The 23,261-nt window shown below is 52.1% G+C and overlaps 2 protein-coding genes across 9 annotated transcripts in view; one reads left to right on the top strand and one right to left on the bottom strand.

Annotated features, from left to right (window-relative positions):
• ANO10 (anoctamin 10) overlaps window positions 1–3,997 on the top strand; it is a 244,647-nt gene extending 240,650 nt beyond the window's left edge. For all 3 annotated transcript variants that reach the window (XM_040637033.1, XM_040637031.1, XM_040637030.1), the window contains one exon: window positions 3,398–3,997. In XM_040637033.1, the coding sequence (XP_040492967.1) occupies window positions 3,398–3,466 (69 nt within the window). In that variant the 3' untranslated portion in view covers window positions 3,467–3,997. The remainder of the gene's footprint in view (window positions 1–3,397) is intronic.
• A 6,682-nt stretch (window positions 3,998–10,679) lies between these two features.
• The window catches only part of SNRK (SNF related kinase), a 57,004-nt gene continuing 44,422 nt past the window's right edge, over window positions 10,680–23,261 (bottom strand). For all 6 annotated transcript variants that reach the window (XM_040637024.1, XM_040637026.1, XM_040637029.1 and 3 more), the window contains 2 exons: window positions 21,071–21,205; window positions 10,680–17,282 (listed from right to left, as the gene is read on the bottom strand). In XM_040637024.1, the coding sequence (XP_040492958.1) occupies window positions 16,091–17,282; window positions 21,071–21,205 (1,327 nt within the window). In that variant the 3' untranslated portion in view covers window positions 10,680–16,090. The remainder of the gene's footprint in view (window positions 17,283–21,070; window positions 21,206–23,261) is intronic.

Below are 23,261 nucleotides of genomic sequence, written 5' to 3'. Positions count from 1 at the left end.
CCCCCCCCCCCCCCCCCCCGTCCCACACCCCCCCAGGCAGGGCTGCTAAAGAGCAGAAGTAGCCAAAAAGCTGGGCTGCCGGAGGCAACCTGGTGCCCAGGGGGCTGCTCTGTGACTCTTGGCCTGAGCCCACAGTGTGGCCTGGAAGGGACCTGCCCATTCCCACCACTCCAGCTTGCTTATCTGTGAAAGATGGCAGGCAACAGATCACAGACTTCCAAGTCTGAGGAGGTCTGGGGAGAAATTTCGAGGGCTTGTTAAAAATTCAGAGACCTGGGCCCCACTACAGACCAGCAAGTTAGCGTCTCAGGGAGGGGCGGATGAGTCTGCATTTAAGAGGCTCTCCAGACTCTTAAGTGGCCACAGGACTGAATGATCATCAAGGTTCTTTCAGATTAGAAAATCTGTGCTTCTGGAGTTCATTCTGCCAATGCTTATGGTCTCCCCCCAGGAGGGGAGGGTGTGGGAAGCAGGCTGGGCTGGGGCTCAGTCTCCTGGCTCCTCTGCACCAGGAGGGTGGAGGAGGGTTCTTTTCCAAGTTCGTGACAGCAGATGGAGGGGATGTAGGCCCGTGAGCAGCAGAGAGCAGCTGGCTTCCCTGAGAGGAGCGGGCTCAAGGCACAGTGGCTTCTGACTCCATCTTTCAGGAGGAATGGCCGAGGCCTGCCGGTTTGCACAGCACAGGGCTGGGTGTCACTCACTGACCTCAAAACCAGTTTAAGTCTCCGTCTGTGGCAAACAGGCTGCTGCACCTTGTTTCTTCTAAACTGCTTGGATGTTTCTTTGGGCTTGAGCCGCAGGTTTGAAGTTCTGCTTCAGCCGCTGGCCAGCATGTCCGGCAGGGCGGGTAGGAGGCACAGGGAGACGAGCCTCTGCTCCCCTCACAGCCAGGATGCTCAGCCCTACACTGGCAAAGGCCTGGGAAGCACGGCCTTTCTGCCCACCATGGGCCATATTTCCTGTGGGGGTCACAAAGCTCCATGAGGCAGATCAGGCCCTGAGGGACCCACCACCAACGGGAAGGTCTGTGGGCAGGCTTGGCTCAACCCACCAGATGGAGGAGCCTGGTCACTACACTTGTGGAGATGGGTACTCCTGGGCACAACGGTCCCGCTGCCTGGGCTGGGGCATGAGAGGATGGTGGGGTCCCTGGACATCGTTCCTACCTTTGCTGTCAGCAGCGCAGCTCAGTGCGGATAGCCCGTGACCTCCTGAACATGCCCTGTGCTCAGGAGCCACCCTGCGCAGGGCAGGCACTGCAGGTGGGGAGGCGGGTTCTGAGTCCCTCCCCAGGCCTCAGTGAGGCTCCCACCTTGGGCTCGGTTGTTCAGGGGAGAGCGCACGTCAGACAGACTCCTCCTCCTGGCTGCCGTGGAACAGGAGATCTGCGGACAGCTCTGCAGTCCTCCACCTGCTGGCAAGGGGCCCCAGCCACAGCCACACACAGAATGGGAGAGCAGCTTGCACCCTGCAGGGAGCCTTACAGCCTCCTTTGGATCAAAACCCATTTTGATTTTCCTCCCCATGTGGAATGCTAGGGAAGCCTAGCTAGAAAATTCCATGACACGCTAGGGAATATTTTATCCTCATTCTAGTTCTGGTTTAGTTAAATTTATTTAGCCTTTAATTTCTTACGGCTACTTGTCAAATCAGGAAATAGATTCATATTCTGTTTCTCATAAAAAGACATTTAAAAAGGTCTTGTAAGTATTAAATGACACCAGCTAGAGGAGTCTGCGGTGAATCTGGGCTGAAATAGCACAGTTTTCCTGTATGAGGATATTTTACATCAGCAGTTAACATGGGAAGTGGGCTCATAAGAGGGCAGGAAGTGCTAGTAGCAGCAGAAAAGGGAGCAGATGCAAAACCTAACTTCTGGGAGATTCTCGTGTGGCCTGGCGGGTCTGCTTCTCCAGGTCTGTGAACCACATCCGACAGGCACCGTCACCCTTGCAGGCCAAAGGCTGTACAGACATCGCAGCCGTGGGGCCTGAGGCTGGGATCGACTCCCGTGCCCACGGCTTACTCTAGGGAGGCCTGGGAAATGCTGTGGCCCGTGCAGGAAGCACTCACTCCCACCGGCAGACCCACCGGCCCCATTCTGCATTAAAAGCCATCCCCTAAAGCCTGTTTGTGTGTGGACCAGCAGGAGCCAGGCAGACCCCTCCGCAGCCCACAGGGAGAGGGGCAGCCTCCAGGTTCAGAGACGGTGACTGTCCGGAGTGGAGAGGGTCTCCCGAGATACTGCAGAGCTAAAGGGGCCTCACAGGGGAAAGGGGTTGAAGCAGGGGGCAGAGGCTTTGGATTAGAGATTAGGAATGGGACTCCTCTCCCTGAAACAGAGAGAGCTTGGCGTTGTGTCCAGCCCCGCGTGGTGCTTGGGGCTGCCGCGAGGGGCAGCCAGCTACCTGGAGCTGCGGCAGTGTTTGTGCTCAGAGTTTTGTTTTTCCCAGAAGTAAATAACTGTTATCAAAAATCAGCGTGTGTATTTTAAGCCAAATTCCAAAGGAGTTATTTATTTTTTTCAACATGGCAGAGCTATAGTCATGTTTTCCAGCACCCACAGGACAGAGAGGGCTGGGAGCTGTGGGGGGTCCTCGGAGACCGGCGGGGGGCACCCCAGGACTGGGAGCAGCAGGACCTCCTCACCCCCAGCGGCCTTGTCCTTGGCTGTGGGCTCCTTCTGACACCTCCCTGTGAGCCTGGCAGGCTGCACGTCTGTCTTGGCCTGGCTCTCAGGGAGATTTCATAGGATGTCCCCAATGGCACTGGATGGCCTCATGATTTGAGATGGTCCTATGGCTGTAGGGACAGAGGGCTGGTGAAAATGTCTGCTGTTTTGGCTTATCTGCTGTGGGCCAGGGACATCATGTACAACCCCATGGCCACCGTGCAAAATGTGCCCCATGGCTCCCAGCGTGCAGATGTGGAAACAAGGCTCAGAGAGGTCCACTTTCCAGGGTCCCCAAGTTTACAGGCACAGAGCAAGAACTTGGCCCCAAGTCAGTGCTCCAGGCCCCCTGCTGTGTCCTTTCCCCTCCCCCTTGCCCTGGGGGTCCAGGGAGGAGGAGATTCCAGCTGCTGCTTCTCATTTCTGCATCTGTAGAATTCCTGCTGTGCTCGTAGTTCCCATAGCACAGCATTCCCAGCACACCTGGTGGCTCCCATCTGAGGAGATGGGAGGGTCCGAAGTGGGGGCTCTGCACTTTCAGGAGGCCTCAGTGTCAGAGCACCTGGCTTCTCGGGGCGCAGAGTGTGCTTTGATGGAGCTCAAGGGACACTGTCACCCAGGGCCTCCCACAGCGGGGGTGGGAGCCTGTGTCACACACACCCCCCGCCCCGGGGGCCACCGAGCAGGCTCACCTGGCTCAGCCTGTGTCCTGTGTTCTCTCAACAGCAAATGAAGCTCATGGCCCAGAACCTGAAGGAGGAATCGAGGGAAGGCAATAAAGAGGAGGAGGCCTGAGTGCCCGCCTGGGCCGCCCTGAGCGAGGGCAGAGGGGCTCCTGGAGCAACAAGGCGGCCCCTGAACCCGGACCCGGTGCGTGGCCACGAGAAGCGACACCACACAGCAGGCACCCTCTTCCCCTCTGTGGTGTCCTGGTTAGGGCCGGCGGCGAGGGCAGCAGAGACCCAGCCCTTCCCAGTCCCCCACCGGGCCTGCTTCTTCCCTCCCACCCACTGCAGCCGCCCGACTTTGGCCCAGAGCCTTGCTCGCAGTGGGCCACCGCCCCCTGAGCGCCCCTCACAGTGATGGTCAGCCCTGTGGGCTGGGTCACAGGTCGGGCTTGTGCCTGCTGCGCCACCAGCGGGGGGCCAGTCTGCAGGGGCTTCCTGCTGAGCCTAGTTGAGAGGGAGGGATGCCAGGCAGTGTTTCCAGCACCTGGACAGCTCTAAATGCCTCTTGCCTGGTCCTGTTCTGCAGTATGTCAACAGACCCTTTTCCTCACAAAAACCATAGTAACGAAGCTATTAAAGGCAACACGTACCTCTCTGACTCCTACTTACCATACGTGGACTGAACTGGCCCTCCTCTGAAATGAGCCCTGCGTCAGGTCATTAAAGGGGGAGCCACAGAGGCGGGGAGCTGGGGGGAGCTCCGCTTGAGGCAGGCACCTGTGTGCCCCTTCCAAAGCCTGTGGCCAGGCCCAGCCAGTTCTTGGGAGGTTCTGCTGCCGCTGGAGCCTGACCCCCTCGTGGGGACTGGCAAGGGCCACGGGGGCTGCTTTCAGGGCCAGCTGCCTCACCCCGCACCTTGGTTGGGCTCACCCCTGCGGAAGAGGGCCTCTGCCCAGGACTGCCATCCACCCCTGCCTGTGCCCAGAAGGCTGCGTGCACATCTTTCACGGGCACAGAGGCAGTAACTCTGGAGCTCAGGCTTCTCCCCTGGCCGTGTCTACCCACGTCTAACCATGGGGACCACCTGGGAGGGCAGAGCCTGGCTCCCTTTTCCTGCCAGCTGTCAAGCTCGGCCTCCCTGCCTGGGCCCCTGTTCCTCACAGCCGGTGCACCACAGACCCGCGGGCCCTTCCTTCCACAAGGGAAAGAGGAGCCGGGCAGGGCTGAGGACCTTCTAGCTTCTAGACCTGTCTACCTTGGGTCCCAGCGCCTTGATTCTCTCCTTCACCTCCAAGTGGAGGTGGCCTCAACAGGCCTGTTGAGCATAGTATGCTGGGAGCCCTGACGCCCCCAGCTGCCCTCAGGGTTGTCGGGTTGGTCCTGCTAGACCGCCAAGTCTGCCAGCGCAGACATCTCTGGGTTGGCTCTACCCAGCCCCTGCTTGATCTATGGCCCTCCATGGCCCAGTTATCCAGTGGTGGTTCCATGCTTGAAAATACTTGCTGGACCATGCTCATATTTCGGAGCACCGGTGAACGGTAGCCACCGCTGTGGTCCTGAGCTGAGTCCCCAGGACCTCCCTCACTGTCCAGCCTGGGTGCCGTGTTTGCCGGGGAAGGAGAAAGTGTAGATGGGGTCCTTGGCCCAGCTCTTGGTCTCGCCCAGGTGTTGGCTGTGAACAGGAGTTAGCTCAACTCCCTGCCCATGGGCTCACAGCTGCCTCTGAGTGGTGGCCTCTCTCACACTGTGAGGCACCCGTGCAGAGCCAGGGGTCCCTGCACTCGAGACCGTCTTTCCCAGGAACCTCCCTGTATCCTTCCTCAGTACGACTCAGCAGAGCACAGTGCCTAACCAGAGCGCAGCCGGCCGTGCAGGGGCAGACGGTGCCCCTGGGGTAGGCTGGGACACACAGGACCCACCTCCACTGGGGCCACAGGGACGTGGAGGCTGGATGTAGGATCTGCCAGGTTGTGTCAAGAGGGAGGTTGGTGGGAGGGGTGCTGTGTAGGTCTGCTGGCCCCAGAGCTGCTCTGTGCCTTCTGGCTCACAGCAGGTGCTCAGCAGTGGGCATGGGAGGTGCCAAGGCCTTTTCACGGTCCCACGCTCTGTAGTCCCTCATCCTCCTAACTGAGCGGACAGGGACACCCTTCCCCTGCGCAAGCCGCACACCCCGCTCCAGAGCCTGACCGGCCCGTGCCTGCACTTCACCTCCCTCCGCTCTTCTGCCCACTGATTTGGCCCTTGTTCTCTCGTTTCTGGCCTCCCAAGCCACACCCCTGCCCCACCTCGTGTCGGCTGCCTCAGGCCTCCTGACGGCTGCGCCCAAGCAGACCTCCCCTCTCTGCTCCCCAGTCCTCCCAGTGTCCCTGAGGACAGAAGCCAAGTGAGCTCCCTGCTCCCATGTCCCCAGCCTGCCCAGCACCCAGAGCGGGTGAGAGAGGAGGCACCCACCTGCCTTGACACACGTGGACGCCGGAGTGCCAGCCCCAGCCCAGCTGTTCCAGGAGGGAACAGCACCAGGAGGGGACCCAGCCACGGCTCCCAATGGGTGGATCAGGCCCGGACATGCAGGAAAGGGCTGCAGAGCCTCAGGAGGCCAGCCCCGGGTTTCGCAGAGGCCGGCAGAGGGGCTGCCCACGCTGTGGTCAGCCAGAGGAGGCCGAACCCGAGTGTGTGGACTCCAAGCCCAGTCACCACTGGCTTTCCAGGACAGCGGCCCGGCCGCCGCCTGGGCAGGCCCAGAAATGCTCCTCAGCCCCAGGGGGACCACAGCCCTTGCTGGGCAGGAAAGGGGTAGGGGCTGCTACCCCGACTCTCTAGGAGGCTCTGCACACCCCACCATGAAGGCGCCTAGTGGTCTCTCCCCATGGATGACTCTCCCCACCACCCACCCAGCTCTCTGAGGCGCCAATATGCTGAGCCCATGGACTGTCGGTGGGCCTTGACCCTGGTGCTGTTTGGCGGAGGCCTGGTTCACTCCTCACCCCAACTCCCCCACACAACCAGCATGACCTCTAGTTCTGTGCTCTGACATTTAGTGGGCACCCCCAACAGAGAGCTGGGCTGTCGTGCCCCACACGGGTGCCACGGCAAACCCGGAGTGTCCCTATGACTAGGCCTGGGCTTCTGCTGGCAGAGTCCAGCCCCCGGCAGCAGCCTTGGGGAGAGGGGGTCAGACAGTGGACCTCCTGTCCCTCCTGAGGGCCACACTGTCCCACTCCTCACCAGCAGCTCAAAAGCTCAGACTTGAGGACCAATCTTCATCTTAGTGGCTTAGGAAAGGAAGCCAACAGCCAGTGGTTAGGGATACCCAGCCCTACGATGAAGCTGGAGGCCAGGAGCCCACAGCCCTCCTTGATACCTCCCACGGGCCTCAGTTTCCTCATGTTGTTCTTTTTTATAGTTGGGGAAGCTGAGGCCCACGGGGTTCCCCCAGCAGTGCGGCTCTCTCCCCACAGCTCCCGTGGGCCCACATCTGCCAGGATTGTACCGTGGCCTGCACCAAGCTGCCCGCCACCCACTCTCTCCTCAGCCCTCACCCCTGCAGCTCCCACACTTTTTCCGGCAGGAAACTAGACACAGAAGGAAGAAGGCCTGGGATCCAGCGTCCTCCAGCTGAGTTCTTTCAAGAATCCCATGGCTCCGTGAGGACAGTCCCCAGCACCAGCTCTTGGCCAACAGCAGGCAGCACGGCCGAGTCTGAGGAAGCAGGCCAGGCTTCCCTCCCTGTCCCCCATGCTCACCCGAAGGTGGCTTAAAGGGCAGGGGGCCTGAGACTGGAGCCACCAGCACCTCCAGGAGGCCACCCGAGCCTGGAGGAAAGACATGGCCCCCGAACCAGGCCAGCTGTATCCTTCAGCTTGGCAGCATCCTTTCGTCCGCCACGGCTTCCCCAGGGGATGGAAGACACTTTCTCCGGTCCTGGCAAGAGGCCCATCTATGGTCTCATCCACGCAAAAGTGGGCACCCGGGAAGGTTGTGGGACACTGCTTGTCCTGTTTCTAAGAGTCCAAGTTAGGAGGTCTTGCCAGCCAGCCCGGGGGCTGCGCCCAAGGTGTGTCCAGGGCCGGGGTCTCATGGTGCTGGCGTTTGCTCAGCAGCACAGGGCCTCAGGGGCTCAGAGTGGGTTCACACCCCCCTGGGAGCGCACCACCTGGAGTTTGTTCAAGCGGAGGCCCTGCTCCCAGCACCCCGGGCCTGAGGAAGACGATGTGGGCAGGTTGGCCCAGGAGTCACAGCTCTGAAGATGCCGCGGTGGATGCCGAGCCCACGAAGTTCGAGAACCATGGCGAGGGCAGAGGCCTTTCTGGTTTCTCTGCGGAAGGAGCCAGCTTCCTTCCCCCGCCTTGTCCCCGTGCTGCCTGAACAGGAGCGGGGGCAGAGGAGTCGTGCGTGCGGGGCCAGAGGCCTTCCCCATCTGCCCCGGCCCTCTGTAGGCTCCCGGGATATTCGGGCCGTTCAGGGGAGGGAGGGGGTGCCGGCCCGCCTGCCGATGGGATGTGGGCCACACGTGGTTATTAAACAAGTGAAAGAGGGATGGTGGCACTTGGCCCTGAGTGTGCGGCCCAGATCACGCTGCTGACACACGGCCCGCAGACACCGTGGCCTCCTCTCTAGACTGGAGAGGGGGCACCCAGAGGACGTGGCCCCGACCCCCCTCACTGTCCTCTCTCTTACCCCCGGCGTGCCGAGGCCCAGGCGGGAGGACTCAGTGGGCAGAGCCGGGTTAAGTCCAGGTCTGCTGACCCTCGTGGGGAGCAGAACCCCGCAGCCGTCCCCAGACCCCAACGGGCCCCGCTGGGCGCAGCCAGCCCCGAGCGTGGAGCTGGAGGCCGAATCTTCACTTGCAGGTGCTGTTCAGTACCTACCTGGGAAATCACGGTAGAGTGCCGAATAATGAACCGGAAGGCAGCTCCCGTGTAGACGCGGTACGTGCCTCCCTTTACACAGCGGTCTGGCTCGAGAAAGGGAAACCAATTATGTCTCCCCACTGCCAGCGGCTGGTGAGCCCCTTCAAGGTGACCTCTGCCCCTCCCGACCTCACAACGCGAGGCTGAAAACGGGCCCCACAGGCTGTGTCTGTCACAGATGGAGCAGCTCAGCACCGCCGGGGAGCCCCGCAGCAGGGCAGGGCCGACGGCCGGGGCGCTGCTCACCCTCGGGCCCCCCGATGGCCCTGCCCGCCCAGCAGCTGGAAGCGTCTGCGCCGCGCCTGAAGCGCACAGGTCGGGGTTTGCACTGACCACCTGAATCTACCCACGGACGAGGCGGACTTCCGCCTAAACCGCGTGTCCGCCGGTCTGGGTGTCGCCGGGCTTTCTACACAAACAGGCGGAGGTCCGGTTTCCTCACAGACCACGGGCATCTTGGGGATGGAGAGACACTTCTTCCCTGCTGGCATTCTTGGGGAAATGTCATGAGAGCAGCTCTCGGCCCCGGCTCTAAACGATCTCGCCTCACCAGGTGTGTGAGGAGCTGCCCGACCTGGTCTCACCTACAGGTCCACGGTCCCCTAGGACCCGCTATGTCTGAGTTTGGAAACCTCAGGCGTTAGAAAGGTAACAAGATGCATATACACAGGTCCGGTATGAGCCCCAGTGCGATTTAAAGTGGAACCTTACAGGACAAGGCTTAATACTGCTTTGCCCTGCTCTCTGGTGCCGGAAGGTCAAAGGTAATGTCAAAGGCCAGTCTCACCTCTCCCCATCCAGGTGGGCAACCTGAGGAGTGGGCTCTGGGATCAGATCCTTGGGCAGGTGTAGTGTGCCCTTGGGGCAGGCCCCTTAAGTCTCTGAGCCTCAGGGCCCACACGGTGAGGCAGGGCCTGTGTGCCGCCCACCCGTCCTTCAGCGCGGCAACATCGAAGTGACACCCGCACGCTCACTTTACCACTTCCGCCTCACTCCTGACACTTCTCAGAGAGCCCTCCGAGGACCTGCTTCCACCTCACTCTCCACAAGCTCGGGGGAGTCTCTGGTGCTCAGAGCTGATGCACAGACCACTTGGCCTCAGCAAGAAGTTCTCAGGCTCACCTGCTAGCCTCGTAGTCCGTGGTCTCCACTCTCTGCCTCCTCAATGCTCTCTCTTATCCCCACACTGGAGGTGGCCTGGGCTCCTGTCTCTGGCCTTTGCTGCTCCCTCAGGGTCTCTGCTCTCGCCAAAGTCCCCCCTTCTCAGGGTTGAGATGACCTCCCGTACTTGTGGACTACAGATCTGCAAGGAATCTCTCAGCCAGGGGCAGAACCCAAGGGGCCCAGTGCAAAATGAAAATGTGGTACCCTCGCTGGAAAGTTTTTAAGAATTTCAAGACAACAAACTAGGAGCAGAGCAGTAAATCGAGGCGGCCCTTCCAAGCCCAGGGCATGGGCTGACAACAGGCCACACACGACGGGCACTGAATCAGCGTCACTTCCCCTTCATGCAGGCCTTACGCCCAGTGCCGCTTCCTCTAGCTGTGCACCCCCAGCCTCCGGTTCTTGCAGTCCTCCCGTACAGAAAGCCTAGCGTGCTTGGGAAAGGATGAAGGAGCCAAGAAGCCAAGTGGACTCTCCCTCAGCAAAGTCCACCGCGGGCTCCCAGCACCTGCAGGGGCTGCTGATCTGCATCTGCCCAGCTATTCATTCTCCATCCCTGGCAGGCAACTCTGACTCCCTCCCCAGGCTCGCCCTCCTTGGAACTCTCCGGACCCTTCCAGCAGTGCCCTGCCACACGTCACCATCTCTGATCTCCATCTGGTACGAATTTAGATCCTCATTTCTTACTCAAGGGCATTATGAACTCAGAAGGACCAAGATTCAGGTTTTTTTCCCTCTTACCTTCTCCACCTATGTAACACCCTGCTTGGAGTGGGGCGCCCACTAAGTGCTCACTTCTGGAATCAGGGGTCCTCAGAAATACAATGGGCTGGCAGTCAACAAGCTGCTTCAGTCCCCTTAGCTCAAGGAGGCCTCAAGTCCCATTCCCCCTTCTCATCTATGCCTCCCCAGAGCCCAGTGGGTAGCTGTGGGGAACAGCAAGGAAAATGGGCACCCTGAAGTCTGGCGTGTCCTTCAGTGGAGTGACGTGTCACCTCATTGGAGTGCTTGGGAGGTATTGTCTCTGTGCGGGTCAAATTAGTTCAAAGACAGCTCTGGATCTGTCCTAACACACTTTAAAAGCAAAACCCCAAAGGATCTACCTGCTTCCAAGTAACTGAATCCCAAAATGAAAACCAGCACTTTTACATGAATAAAAAAATGTAAAATGTGTTATCCAGCCTTGCAATAAAAACCAACCCAGAATTCTATACCCAGTGCAAGTATCCTTCATGAATTAAGTAAAAATACTTTTTTAGACAAGTAAGAGCTGACAGATTTTATTGTCAGCAGACCTGCACTGTATAAAAATTAAACACCTTTCATTGAAACAGAGGAAAATACCAAAAGTGGATCTACACAGAGAAATGAAGAGTGCTGGAAATAAGATGTAGGTAAAAGAGACTTTTTAACCTTATGTTTTATCTCTTAAAAAGAAAACAATTTAAAACAAAGATATTTATGCATATATAAAAATAAAATGTATGCCAACAATAGCACAAAGGACAGAAAGAGAAAAGTGGAAATACAGTTGTAAGGTTCTTACAATCCATGAGGCAGACTGCAGTTTTATACATATATTATTTATATTTTATGTGTTATATATATTACATAAATATATAAATACAATGTGCTATATTTCTATATATGCCCATCCACATATGTGTGTGTGTGTACATATATATAAATCCCTATAGCAACCACTAAAAAATTAAAGATGCACAACCAATAAGCCAATAAAAAGTGCTCAAACAAAAAGAACACAGTAAAAGAGGGGAAAAGAAACAAGAAACAGCTGAGACCAATAGAAAACCAGAAAGATGGTAGATTTAAATTCAACCATGTTGATATTTACACTAAATGTACTTGATCTAAAATACTGCAAATAAAAGGCAAAGATTTGCAGATTAGAAAAAAAATAGCAAGACCCCACTATATGCTGACTATAAAAAAGAAACAAAAAATCCCGAAACAAAACAACTCTACTTGAAATATAAAGACACAGATAAGTTAAAAGTAAAAAGATGGAAAAAGAAATACTCCCACCAATCAAAGAAAAAGCTAGAGAGGCTGTATCACACAAAGTAGAGTTCATGACAAAGAATCATTTACCAGAGATAAAGAGGAACATTTCATAATGATGAAAAAGATCAGTCCATCAGGAGGACTTAATCTTAAATGTGTATGTACTTAACAACAAAGCTTCAAAGTTCATGAAGGAAAGCTGATAGAACTAAAAAGAGAAATAGGCCAATCCACAATTCTAGATTCCAATACTCCTCTCTCACTAACTGATACGAGACAGAAAATCAATGAGGATATAGAAGACTTGACTAACATTAATTAGCAACTGGGACTGACATGTGGAGAACACTTTACCAACAACTGCACTTTTCCAGCACTCACAAAAACACTCACCAAGAAAGGCCATTAGCTGAGCCATTAGAAGAGTTTTGGTAAGTTTTAAAAGATTTAAATTATACAAAGCATGATTTCTGGCCAAAACAGACCTGCACTAGAAATTAGTATTTTGGAAAGTTCCCCCAAATATTTGGAAATTAAACACGTTTCATTGAAACATGACATGATTTAGCTTTTAAAAGGACCACTCACACTACTATACAGAGAACAGAAAAGAGAAAGCAAGGGCAAAAGCAGCAAGACCCTCCAGGAGGCACTTACAGTTGTCCAGTTGTGATGATGGCAGGGAAGGCAGTAAGAACTGGTCAATTTTTGAATGGTGTGTAAGATTTGCTGATAGCTTGGATATTGGAATGACAGAGGGAAGGATACCCAGATTCTTGTGCAAAAGGTTTAGAGCCACCATTTATGAGATGTGAAGCATTAGGAAGGTGAGGATTTGAAGGGAAGGTTTAAGTTTTGAGCATGTACAAACTTAGGTGCTTATTAGACACATCCATGTAGAGAAGTCAAACAGGTTGTTGGAATCTGGTGTTCCTGGGAGGTGGGCTAAATATATATTTTGGGTTCTATCAGCATGTGAATGTTAAACTGAATGGGATGACTGAGAGACAGAAGTACAGAGGATCAAGAATGAACCTTGGGATACTCCAAGTTCAGAGGTTGGGAGAGGAGCCAGTGGGATGAAGAGCAGTGAGGTGGAAGTGGGGCCCGGAACAATGGGAGGTTTATGAGGGTGACCAACTCATCAAACGCTACCATGGTTTAAAAGTTGACTGCTGGGGTTAGTGGTCATCAGGGGCTAAGGCTGCAGTGGGGAGCTGACAGGAAGGGAAGAAGTGCAAACAGGTACAGATTGCTTTCTGGGTTTATGGTAATGGTTGCACAACTCTGAGAATGCAGTGAAAAGCACTGAATTGTGTAACTGGTGAATTATGTGCCATGCAGATTAAATCTCAAAGCTGGTTTTAAACACTGACCACTGGTTTTAGCACATGGAGGTCACTGCTGACCTTGAGCAAAGCAGTTATGGTGGGGTGACAGCAGCAAGAACCTAACTGGAAGGGTTCAAAGAGCAAAGAGGAGAAAAACAAAGACATCTCTTTAAGGTAGGGGAATAAAGTCATGTTTGTTTGCTGTTAGGAATGATCTAGCAGTGAGGCAAAGACTGAGGGTGTGAGAAAGAAGAGAATGAGTAGTCCTCGCGGCTGCCTCACTCATCCCCATAAAGCTTCAAGGTGTGAGTAAAGGAAGCGACCCCGGGATCACACAGGGCAGGGCATGCGGATTCAGACGAAGGTGGGAGTGTGAAGCGGGAGTCCGCGGCAGTTCTGACGGCTTCAGTTGATTCCGTTATTTGGGAGTATGGTGAGGGAAGCGATGAATTGGGGAAATAAAGCATAATGAATGGGCAGTCCCGGGGCCACCTGAGACTTGCGGTCATGAGTTCGAGGCAAGAACAGTCCCAGTGCTATTTTTTCAGTCACAGCTGGCAGCGCAGGTGCACGGCATGTGCCAAGCTGTGAGTCACCCAGGCTGGGTCCGTACACGGCTGCGTTCAGGACAAGAAACAGAAACAGGGGACGCGGTTTATATTGCTGAACACCAATATGCCACTTTATTATTTGGATTTTTTTTTTCCCATTTGTCACATACCTGTCAATGTTTACACAATGAGGAAAATCAACCAGCAGTGGAAGCAACTGACCAAATCTGCTGATAATTCTGTACCCTCTTAACACACATCAATTCTTACTTGGTAGGGATAGCTTTTCTTTGATTCGGTCTCACAGCTATTCTTATAATCGGTGTCAAGATTGTCACATCTTTAAATACAGATAGAATTGCCAGAAGTACATAATTTTATATATATATATATATGTGTATATATATATAATATATGTACACACACATACAGAAAAATACAAGACTAATTGTTTTTCCACAATATTTAATTTACACACTACTATAACTCTATGCAACTTCTGAAGACAGGTTAAGGGGTACAAGAAACTGTTTAGAGCTAGTAAATAGTTTGGTCCAATATTATCTTAATGCAATGGTTATTTGCTCCCTCCCTTTTATGTGACGACATACTAGGACATACAACACATGCACAACCATTCACTTATGAACAAATGAGTAAGACGCCACTCAGACTAACATCTGCGTACCCCGAGGGTCAACCAACCACACACAACTAATAAGGCTATAATACAGCTCTGCAGCATAGACGGTCAACACTGCTGATCCTAAAGTGAGCACCATATATACATCGGAATATAAAAACCATTGGAAACCGAACACGTATGGGTTAGTTAAAAGGTGCCATTCCAAGGCTATACATAATCACAGGAAAAAGTATTTACATTACTTGGAAAACAGCTGCAACAAAGAGTTTATTGCCAATGCCCTTTATAAACTTCTCTCCTACGTTTAATACAGATGTTACGCTCACTATCTACGTGAACCACACATCTTATTTCTGGCCCTTTATAAGATCCCTGCTCAAGAATTTCAAGCAAATATGTTCTATGGCTTCACCCACACATCTTTTCTGGTAGCTTTCAATTATAAATATCACAAAGAACTAGAGCTGTAGCTTAAAACATATCTAGCCTAGGTCTAGAAAGTAAAATAAGTATTTTAAGTATCATCTTAGTTTAGCACGTATATTGTGAAATTCAGAGTTCGGAGTAAAATCTATGAACCCTAAGTAGCAGAGTCAGTGTACTTGGAGAAACCGTGACCAATGGAATACAGTCCTTTGGTGCTCTGCCCGCTCTACAGACAAAGTGACTGTCACTTGAGGACGTGAAGGAAAGCTGCTGAGTGTGGGAAGGCGCCCCCCCCCAACCCTGGCCCAGCCACATCCTATCACCAATGTGGATAAGCACTGCTTTGAAGACCCCCAGGGCGCAGCCTGAAAAAGCAGCATCTGGCCCCTTCCAAAATTAGCAATCTGCAATATACTGCGTCTTACAAGATAAAATGCCATGAAAGATGATTATCTGGTCAAAAGTAGTCTTTGTACAGGAAGTTTAAAGCAAGAGTTCTTTGATTATTGTTTTGGCAGGAAGGCAAAGTGAAAAACACTTCCAGAAAAAAAAAAAAAAAGCAAAAACCAAAACGACGACGACAACAAAAGAACAAAGCAGGCTTTGTGCATTTTTGTTTGCTGTATGTGTGAATTTTGCTCTTTTACGGGTTTTTGATCGGCCAAATCTCATAGCTTACTGAGCTAAAGGATACAGAATGGAAAAAACAAAAGAGACAATCTAATTACCAAACTCCTAAAAATCAAATCCCAGGTTTTTTTTTAATTTCTAGGGTTTTGACTTTGCTGCCCTCTGTGTGCACTTTGCTTCCGCATCAGGCCCTGCAGTTTCTTCTACCTACGTGGTTTTACAGGAAGCCCGGGGTGTGCCCTACAGGAAGGAATCTACCCGAGCATCTTCCGGTTCTGTTAGACAGACCATACACTCCAGGAGTGGAGTTAAGACACCATCAGTTCACTTCGTCACATTACAAAAGAAGATTGTCTGCTTGCCGTTTACCACTGCGGGGGAAGCTGCCTTATCAATCTAAGTACTTCATCTCACCTAGTACAAAACAGGAAAATCTTTTTCAGTTCAATTTTAAGAGCCCAAACTTTTTTTCACACTATAGCTTAAGACAAACAGGTGTGGGTATGTTGAAATCATGGTTTTAAGGTTCTCAGTGCAGACGCTCGCTGTACTCTGCTCCCACAGGCCTCGGAAGGCTGGGCACGCACCAGCTCGCAGGCTCCAGGCCCGTCGGCATCACAACGTTATTGCTTTGGTTCTGTCTCCGACACCACGGAGTGTGCCTCAGAGCACGGAGTTTCCGTTATCACAGAAGGTCAGGACAGGAATTTAGATTTTTCACAAGGAAACAAAAGCATTTTTTCTCTCTAGATTAAGTGCAGAACATCAGATTTCTAAGTGCTCCATTTATATTAGGTTCCAAATATACATTTTAATTCAATCCTGATCATCCACATTAAAATCATAAATGTAAAAATTACACAACAGACTTTTCGGCTGGAAAAGAAGTGTCTAGCAGCATGCACAAAGACCATGCATTGTCACATCGCCAGGCGAACAAATGAAAAGGTAATAAATAAGTGCCCCTAACGCCCACTCTACGAGAGGAAAACCAAAGAGAGAACAGTGAAGTGAGCCGGTCCTCACCGCTCCGAGCAGGAAGCGCGCCAGCGGCCAGCGCGGGCCCAGTCAGATGACATGGCAGCAGCTGGCCGGGCTGGTGGCGCACAGCAGCCCGTCCTTAGGGTTCCGCTGGATGTTCACAGAGATGGTCTTTTCGCACAGAGGTAGCTGTAGCACGTTGTTTTTCAGGTTCTTGCTCTTTAGCCGTTCCAGCTCGGCGCTGCTGTCCGCCACGCGCTCAGAGAACAGCTTGACGCTGCCCACGCCCGGGGCCTGGCCCGCGCCCCCCGCGGAGCTGATGCACATCTTCCACGTGGACTTCTCCTGCACCTTGACGCTGGAGAAGGACAGGCCGCCCTGCGGGTCGAGAAGGTACTTGGCGCCGCCGTGCAGCCGGGAGCCGAGGCAGAGGCTCATGAGTTTGAGGCTCTGCACCAGCTCGCCGGGCCCGGGGCCGGCGCAGCGGCGCGTGCTGCCCGACGTGCCCGAGGGCTTCCCGCCCGAGCCGCCCCGCTGGCTACGCGCCCGCGCTGTTCTCGCCGGGTTGGCCTCAAACCGCGCCGCCGCCGCCCGCCGGCTTGCTTCTGGCCCCCTCTCGCCGGCCGCCCCGCTGCCCGGCGGCCCCTCGCCGCTATCCCGCCGGTGCCAGGAGTAGGTGAAGCCGCTGTCTTTGTCCAGCCGCCGCCGGCTCTCGGAGTCGTCGTCGCTGGTCTCCGAGCTGCTGCAGCTGGAGCCACGGCCCTGGCTTTTCCGGCGGTGGTAGCGCTTGTGCACCGTGCCCGGCGAGGCGATGTTCATCTTGAGCCGGCTCAGCTTCGGGGGCAGGTTCTCATCCATGTCGAACTCGTCGTCCGACTCCCCTTCCTCAAAGATCTGGTTGAGGACGGGAGCGCTCTTCCTCGACGTCAGCCGGTTGGTCACCGAGGGCTTCCGGCGCAGAACCACTTGCGTCGAGAGGGACATGGGCTTCTTGTCCTCCTCATCTTCCTCTTCGTCTTCCTCCACCCGGAACAGGCACTTGCGCCCGCTGGCCGTGGGTTTCAAGCCCGCCGGGGACACCGTGGAGAGTGCCGGCCCGGCCAACTCGGGGAGGTCGTCCTTCTTAGACGAGTCACACAGGCCTTTGCTCCTGTGGCCATTGAGGACACTGTCGGCGGCCCGAGCAGGAGACTGAGGGACGGTCCCGTGGGACAGAGGAGTGGCCGTGAGGTCATCCTCAAGGTCCTGGGGTACATCAATTTTGGTGGGCCATGACTGCCTGTGTGACAGAGCAGAAGCAGAAAGCCATGTAATAATATGCAGACTTAACTAAAACTACATCACTTAACACTGACTGGGGCAAAATCCACAGACTAGAAAAAGAAATACATGAAAAAGAAAAGAAAAAAAAGAAACAGCAGCCCTGCAAACCCATTCGACATCCTATAAATATCAGCAAGGACACCAGCAGGGCAAATGTGCTTCTGAAACACGGCTCAGTGTGTGGCTTACTAGCCGAATGAGAACTTTATCAGAGCTGTCAGGAAAAGGGGGCCAAGAGCTACTCCATCTTTCCCACACGAGTCTTACACCACAAGAAAAACAGTTTTAAAAAGCACAAGGGAGATCACCAAAGCAAAACCCAAACACCACACGTTTCACTCCTTTGGGTCTTAGATCACAACCTTTGAAGATCTATGGTTTGCTAGTAAAATTCACTTGAAAAAAAACCAAACAAACATAATTCACCTGAAATTCCCAGTCTTCCAGATACGACAGGATGGTGTAAAAGTTCGGTATTTATGAAAATAAATGGAAATAGTTCAGTGGATTAAATATGAGAATACTGCAAAGAAGAGTCAATGTACACAGGCATACGTAGAAGTCTTCTTCACCAATTAAAAAGCACAAGACGCTAAATATAAATACATGTATTTTTAAATGTCCACATAAGTGTAGTAAGTAGCAAATCCACAATTATTTAAACTTTGATTTTATTCCCCAGTCAAGAGTCACCCAAGTAACAAGATCATTGCTTGGCATCCAAAGAAAAACTCTTGAAAATGAAGTCTCTAGCCTGTTCTGGAATTCTTAACTGTCCTCTCTGTCCAGGTGAACAGGAGATGCCAGAGTTCTTTAAAATAGCCACTTCCACACTACGACACTTTTGTTTCACACCAATTATGTTATCCTAGAAATAAAACCCAATTAAATCTATAGCTTTAAAAAACTCACAGGAATTTACGATAGACATCTTCCCCCCAACTCGGAGCCATTTCCTCTGTCAGTGGAGTGGTCCATCTATGCTAGTCACTGCCTGGTAGTTTATAAAAGCTGAGTGTTGGATAATGTCTCTGAGGTCACTAACTGTCTCTGGACAAGTCATCTGTGCCCCACCAACACAAACACACGAAGCCCTGGCGACGCCAGCGGCTATGGGGAACTGCACACCACGTTCCTGAAAGATCAGCCCCACCCCTCACGCCCGCAAACGGCCCGGGAGCCCTGGGCTGGGAGGCTGGGTGCCCACTGTGTCCGACCCGCCAGAGCGGTGCAGGAGGAGGGGGCCCGCATGGGGCAGAGACTCTTTTCTCCTCACCCCCCGCCCCACCTGAAAAGAAAGTCAACACCGTTCTCAGAGCCCACTCCCAAGAACAGGTTGCCTGGTTCCTCCACTGGCTACTTCTGAACTTCGGCTCTTACTTACAGGAGTAAGTCAAGCTAGTAAACAGCTCCCATCAACTGAGCGCTCATCTGAGCTCAACGTTGTGCTAAACCCAGTAAGCAACTTCATTGCCACAACACTGTGAGCAAATGACGGCTTCTCTTAACAAAAGGGAGGAGAGGTTGCTAAACAAGAATTGTAAATGAGTCACATGGACAGAACAGTTCGCACTCCTGAGTGCTGACCAGGGCCAGTGCTGTGGTGAGAGCCCGACAGGGATGAATGCACTTCACCCCCCAACCTCTCCACAAGCTGGGGCCACGATCATCCCCCTTCACAGATGAAGAAATGACACAGACAGGGTAAGAAGCCTGCCCGAGGTCACACAGGCTGGGGGACAGTGAGTGACATGTAGGCAGGGTTCCACGGTTACTGCACCCCCCAGGGCAACCTAGGAAGCTTCTGAAGGGCCACTGCAGAACAGCTGGACCTCTGCGGTCTGGCCTCAGTGATTCTCCTCACTTCCCGGGCTCAGAGAGGATGCTGGCACTGAGCCCGCCCGCGCTGGGGTCCACTCCTCGGAGGACCTCACGAGGCCTCTTCTAACACACAAACCACACCAAGCTTCCAGCCCACGCTGGCAGAACCCAGAGGAGGTGCTCTCCCTGCAGCTGGGGCTCCCTGGCTCACCTGCCTACCCCCAGCCCCGGAGGAGCTGCTCTAGTTTCAACACCTGTCTCCTGACTCAGCCCGGGGTTCTGAGCCCCAGGTCACTCTGATCTGAAGGCATGTCCAGCGACAGAATTAAGTTAGGTCCGGGGTTTTGACAATAAAGTCACAGTGACAGTAAAAAGAAGGCAAGGAAGTAGATGCCCCACCTGCCCTGGGCCGGGGAGGAGGCAAGGCCCTCACAGCACCTGACTCCAGCATCCCCAGGAAGATAAAAGGACAACTTCAGGGAAGGCTCTGGTATTCCTTCATAGCCTCTATGAGCTTTATAACTTTTATAATAAGGTATAACCAACTGAACTCATTTACAGATGTGATCAACTTTAGATTGAGTTCTGATCTGTTTCACTGAAAACAGCTCAAATCCAAATATTCCATTTTCTAAGGCTGGACTGACTCCAGACTTGGTGGCCTGATGTGCGGTGGCCCTTCTTTTTCCCATCGGGGGGCTCAGGTCAGGACTAGGATGTCCTCACCACTCAGAGTCACTCTCCCGGTTGGTGTTACACCCGAGTCCCCAGCTCCCTGGGACCCAGTCCTTGTCCACACAGACAGCACACGTTCTGCCTAGGTTTCAGTACAGACGCCTCCACCCAGGATAGAGATGAAGCTATTAAGTCCACTTTCCGTTCTGGACTTCTAAATCGTTATTCTCTGGCCACCCAGGAGCGTTTTCTTCTCTCTTCTCTGTTGCTGCACCCCACGTAACAACCTACACATGGCAAGCTGACTGCAAGTAATTTAAATCCAATGGCTTTCTGCCTATTTTATATAATTATTATTACTACATATCCACACATTTGTATATGGAGCGTAGAGAATGATTCAGAATTGGGAGCACCCTTCTGGTTTTGAATCACTACACTTCCATGGATTACTTTATCTGAAGAGGGAAAGATAAATTCTACATAACTTTCACAGTGGTGATGTAAAAATGTAATCTTCTCCACCCTTTGGTTTTAAATGGAAAGCTAACATGGCAGAAGAAAAAGCATGGTGGGAAAGAGGAGGTGGGAGGAGGGGAGAAGGAGAAACAACGGGGGAGAGCACACTCACGACTTCACCAAAGACACCAGCAGGGGTGAGACAGTCCTAACAGTGACAGCAAACACGTGCAGCCCAGCTCAGGTGGATATATTATTATTCCCATTTCACAGACCAGGAAGCTGAGTCAAAAAGAGGTGAAGTGACCTTCCAAGGTCAAGCAGCCAATAAACCAACTAGCTGATGTGTCAAATCACTGAAATCTTGAGATAATACCATGGCACAGAAATGCCCTAAATGTTCTTAAACACTATTTCAAATAACACAGGGTTTTGGCCCTGTTCCTGGAATGAAAACTTAAAGAAAATAACACATTAATACATACAAGATCTGGAAGAGTTTAATGAAAATAGTTGACAGACACTCTGCTTGAGTCTGCTTCTCCAAACATGTTTTCCTGGCCAGGCCAGCAGCCACAGCCCCTCTCCCCTGAGCCCAGGAAGGAAGGTGCCCTTGGTGATGAAGGAACAACACTCCCACGCAGGGAGAGCCCATGCGTGGCCTCTCCAACGAGGCTGTCACCACTGCTTACACTCCCGTGCCCCAAAGAGTGAGGAAGCATTTGTTTAAAAGGGGTTCTCTATTTCAAAATGTTAACTTACTAAAATCAGTGAAGATTTTTTTCTCACCTAAACTGGGCCTTGATATTGCTAGGACTTGCAGATCTGGTTTGTATTTCTTTCTCTTGCTTCTCCCTCAGGATCCTTTCAGCAAGCAAGAAGTAAGTGGCCGTGATATGATTATACCTGTTGGTTTCCAGGGCTCTAAGGAAAATAAGGGAGAATAAATGTAAGCCACGTCAGCAAGTTTGCTTTTTTACAAGCAGAACTCATTTTTTTTTTTAAAGTACAAGCAAATGAAATCCAATGACCTGGAATCATTAAAATTATGAAAAAACACAAACAAGAAGAAAAACCTAGTAGTTATTTAGATCACTCATGAAATTCTAAAACAACAACTATATAAAAATGTTCAGTGAGTAAGGAAAATCCAAAACGCTGAGAGCAGCTGAGCTGGATGTCAAGTTTTCGATGCATAAAAAAGATGACGACGCTTTCCAAGAAAGTATGCATTATACAAAACTTTAATCTGTGTCAAAGTGCTCATTTTCATTAAGCTGGCTTACTTGCTTCCATCAGAAGTATGAAATGAGCTGTATGAATGTGCACTGAAATACTAGTAACAATCAGAAAAATGAGGGTAAGTTTTTATTTTTACGCTCTTTGCGTTTAATGAATTATTAATGTAACTGAGAGCACGTCATTAGCCTCTTCTTTGAATAAAATCAATGTATTCATTCATCCATTTCAAAAGGGTGCTCCGAGTACCCAGTCTGAGCAGCCAGCCTGCAGGCCGGGGCTGGTAGCAGCCCGCCCACCGGGCACGCGGCCGCCAGCTCTCCTTCAGCTGGGCTGGCCTGCGCGCTGCACGGGAGCGCTACAAAGGGTCTATAGGGACGAGAAACTTCCTGTACTCCAGTGAAAATGCATAATGAACACTTAGGAAAGAAGCAATACAAGGATCCCTTTTCACAAAATGAACAGGGCATCACAGCTAGTGGGGGCAGGGCAGATGGAGGTGCAAGACTCTAAAGTAAGAGCCCAAGATGAAATTCAGGGCTCAGAATGACTCTTAAGAGTGGTTTCCTAAGCCGAGCACCAGCTAAGATCACTGGCTTATTTCGAGGAGACCAAAAACCATGGTCTTTGAGTTGAGGCATCACGCTCCGGAGGAGCTAGTCTCAGATGCAAGCCACGGGCACGAGCTGAGACAAGCTGCGGGACTAAGCTCAGGCCTCCCAGCCCCCGCTTCACCGTGCACCTGCCCACTAGTGGACAGGCAAATGGGGTCACCTGAACCAGTGAACTGCCCCTCCCTTTGGATTTGTCATTGAATTTACATGAGTCCAATAGTTCTAAATGGCACCACTCCATGTATTTAAGCTATGAACACTGAGTCTATTCAGGGAGATACAAATAGCCTTCTACACACTTAAGATGAAGAATCACTTTCTACACATTCCTAAAACAAGCGTCCTTGGCAGGCATAGTAAGCGTCCTGCTCTTCCTGTTCATTTAGGTCATTAAGCATAACAACTCATAATGCAGCTAGCAATCTGCAGAAATTTGTATTTAAACCAAAATTTTGAATCTGAGTTTTTTGCCCCCACCCTCCTCGGGGTATCTCCTCTTTCCATCATACCTGATGGTTGCATTCAACAGGTTAAATAACATTTTGACTTTTCATTTGTGGAAACACTTCATCATTTTCTAGACAGGACCTCTTATAAAAATAAATCATTATTAAAACAAAGCAACTGCTTCTTTATATTATCCTTGATTCCAAACTTCTTAGATTTTTAAAAACTGGCTTTGGTTTTAAATGACTTAATTAACAACTTTGTAATCTTGTGGGTTGCAGGTTGCTGCAGCATGGGCTCTAAAGGGCCAGAAGTAAACACTTTAGGCTTTGTGGATCATGTGGTCTCTCTCACAGCCACTCTGATATTGTAGCACAATGTGGCCAATGACAATCCCCAAGCCACCAGGCATGACTGTGGCCCACTAAAACTTTCCTTACAACAATGAATGACCAGCCCCATATGTCAACCCCTGACTTAGAGGACTGTGGTCTGCCCCCTCCTCCCCACTCACTGTGGGGAACAGAGAGAGACTCGACAATGAAGAAGATGCTGCTGTGGAAAAGACAGGCACTGGGATACCAATCCGCCCCTACAGGAAAGGAAAGAGGCCACAGCACTGCTGACACCACCCAGCAAAGGTGTACTTCCTCAGTAGTACAAAAATAAAAACAAAAGAA

This window comes from Ursus maritimus, unplaced genomic scaffold, assembly GCF_017311325.1.
Source record: "Ursus maritimus isolate PB19 unplaced genomic scaffold, ASM1731132v1 scaffold_20, whole genome shotgun sequence".
Taxonomy (NCBI): Eukaryota; Metazoa; Chordata; class Mammalia; order Carnivora; family Ursidae; genus Ursus; species Ursus maritimus.
This window is presented reverse-complemented; position numbering and strand designations above follow the sequence as displayed.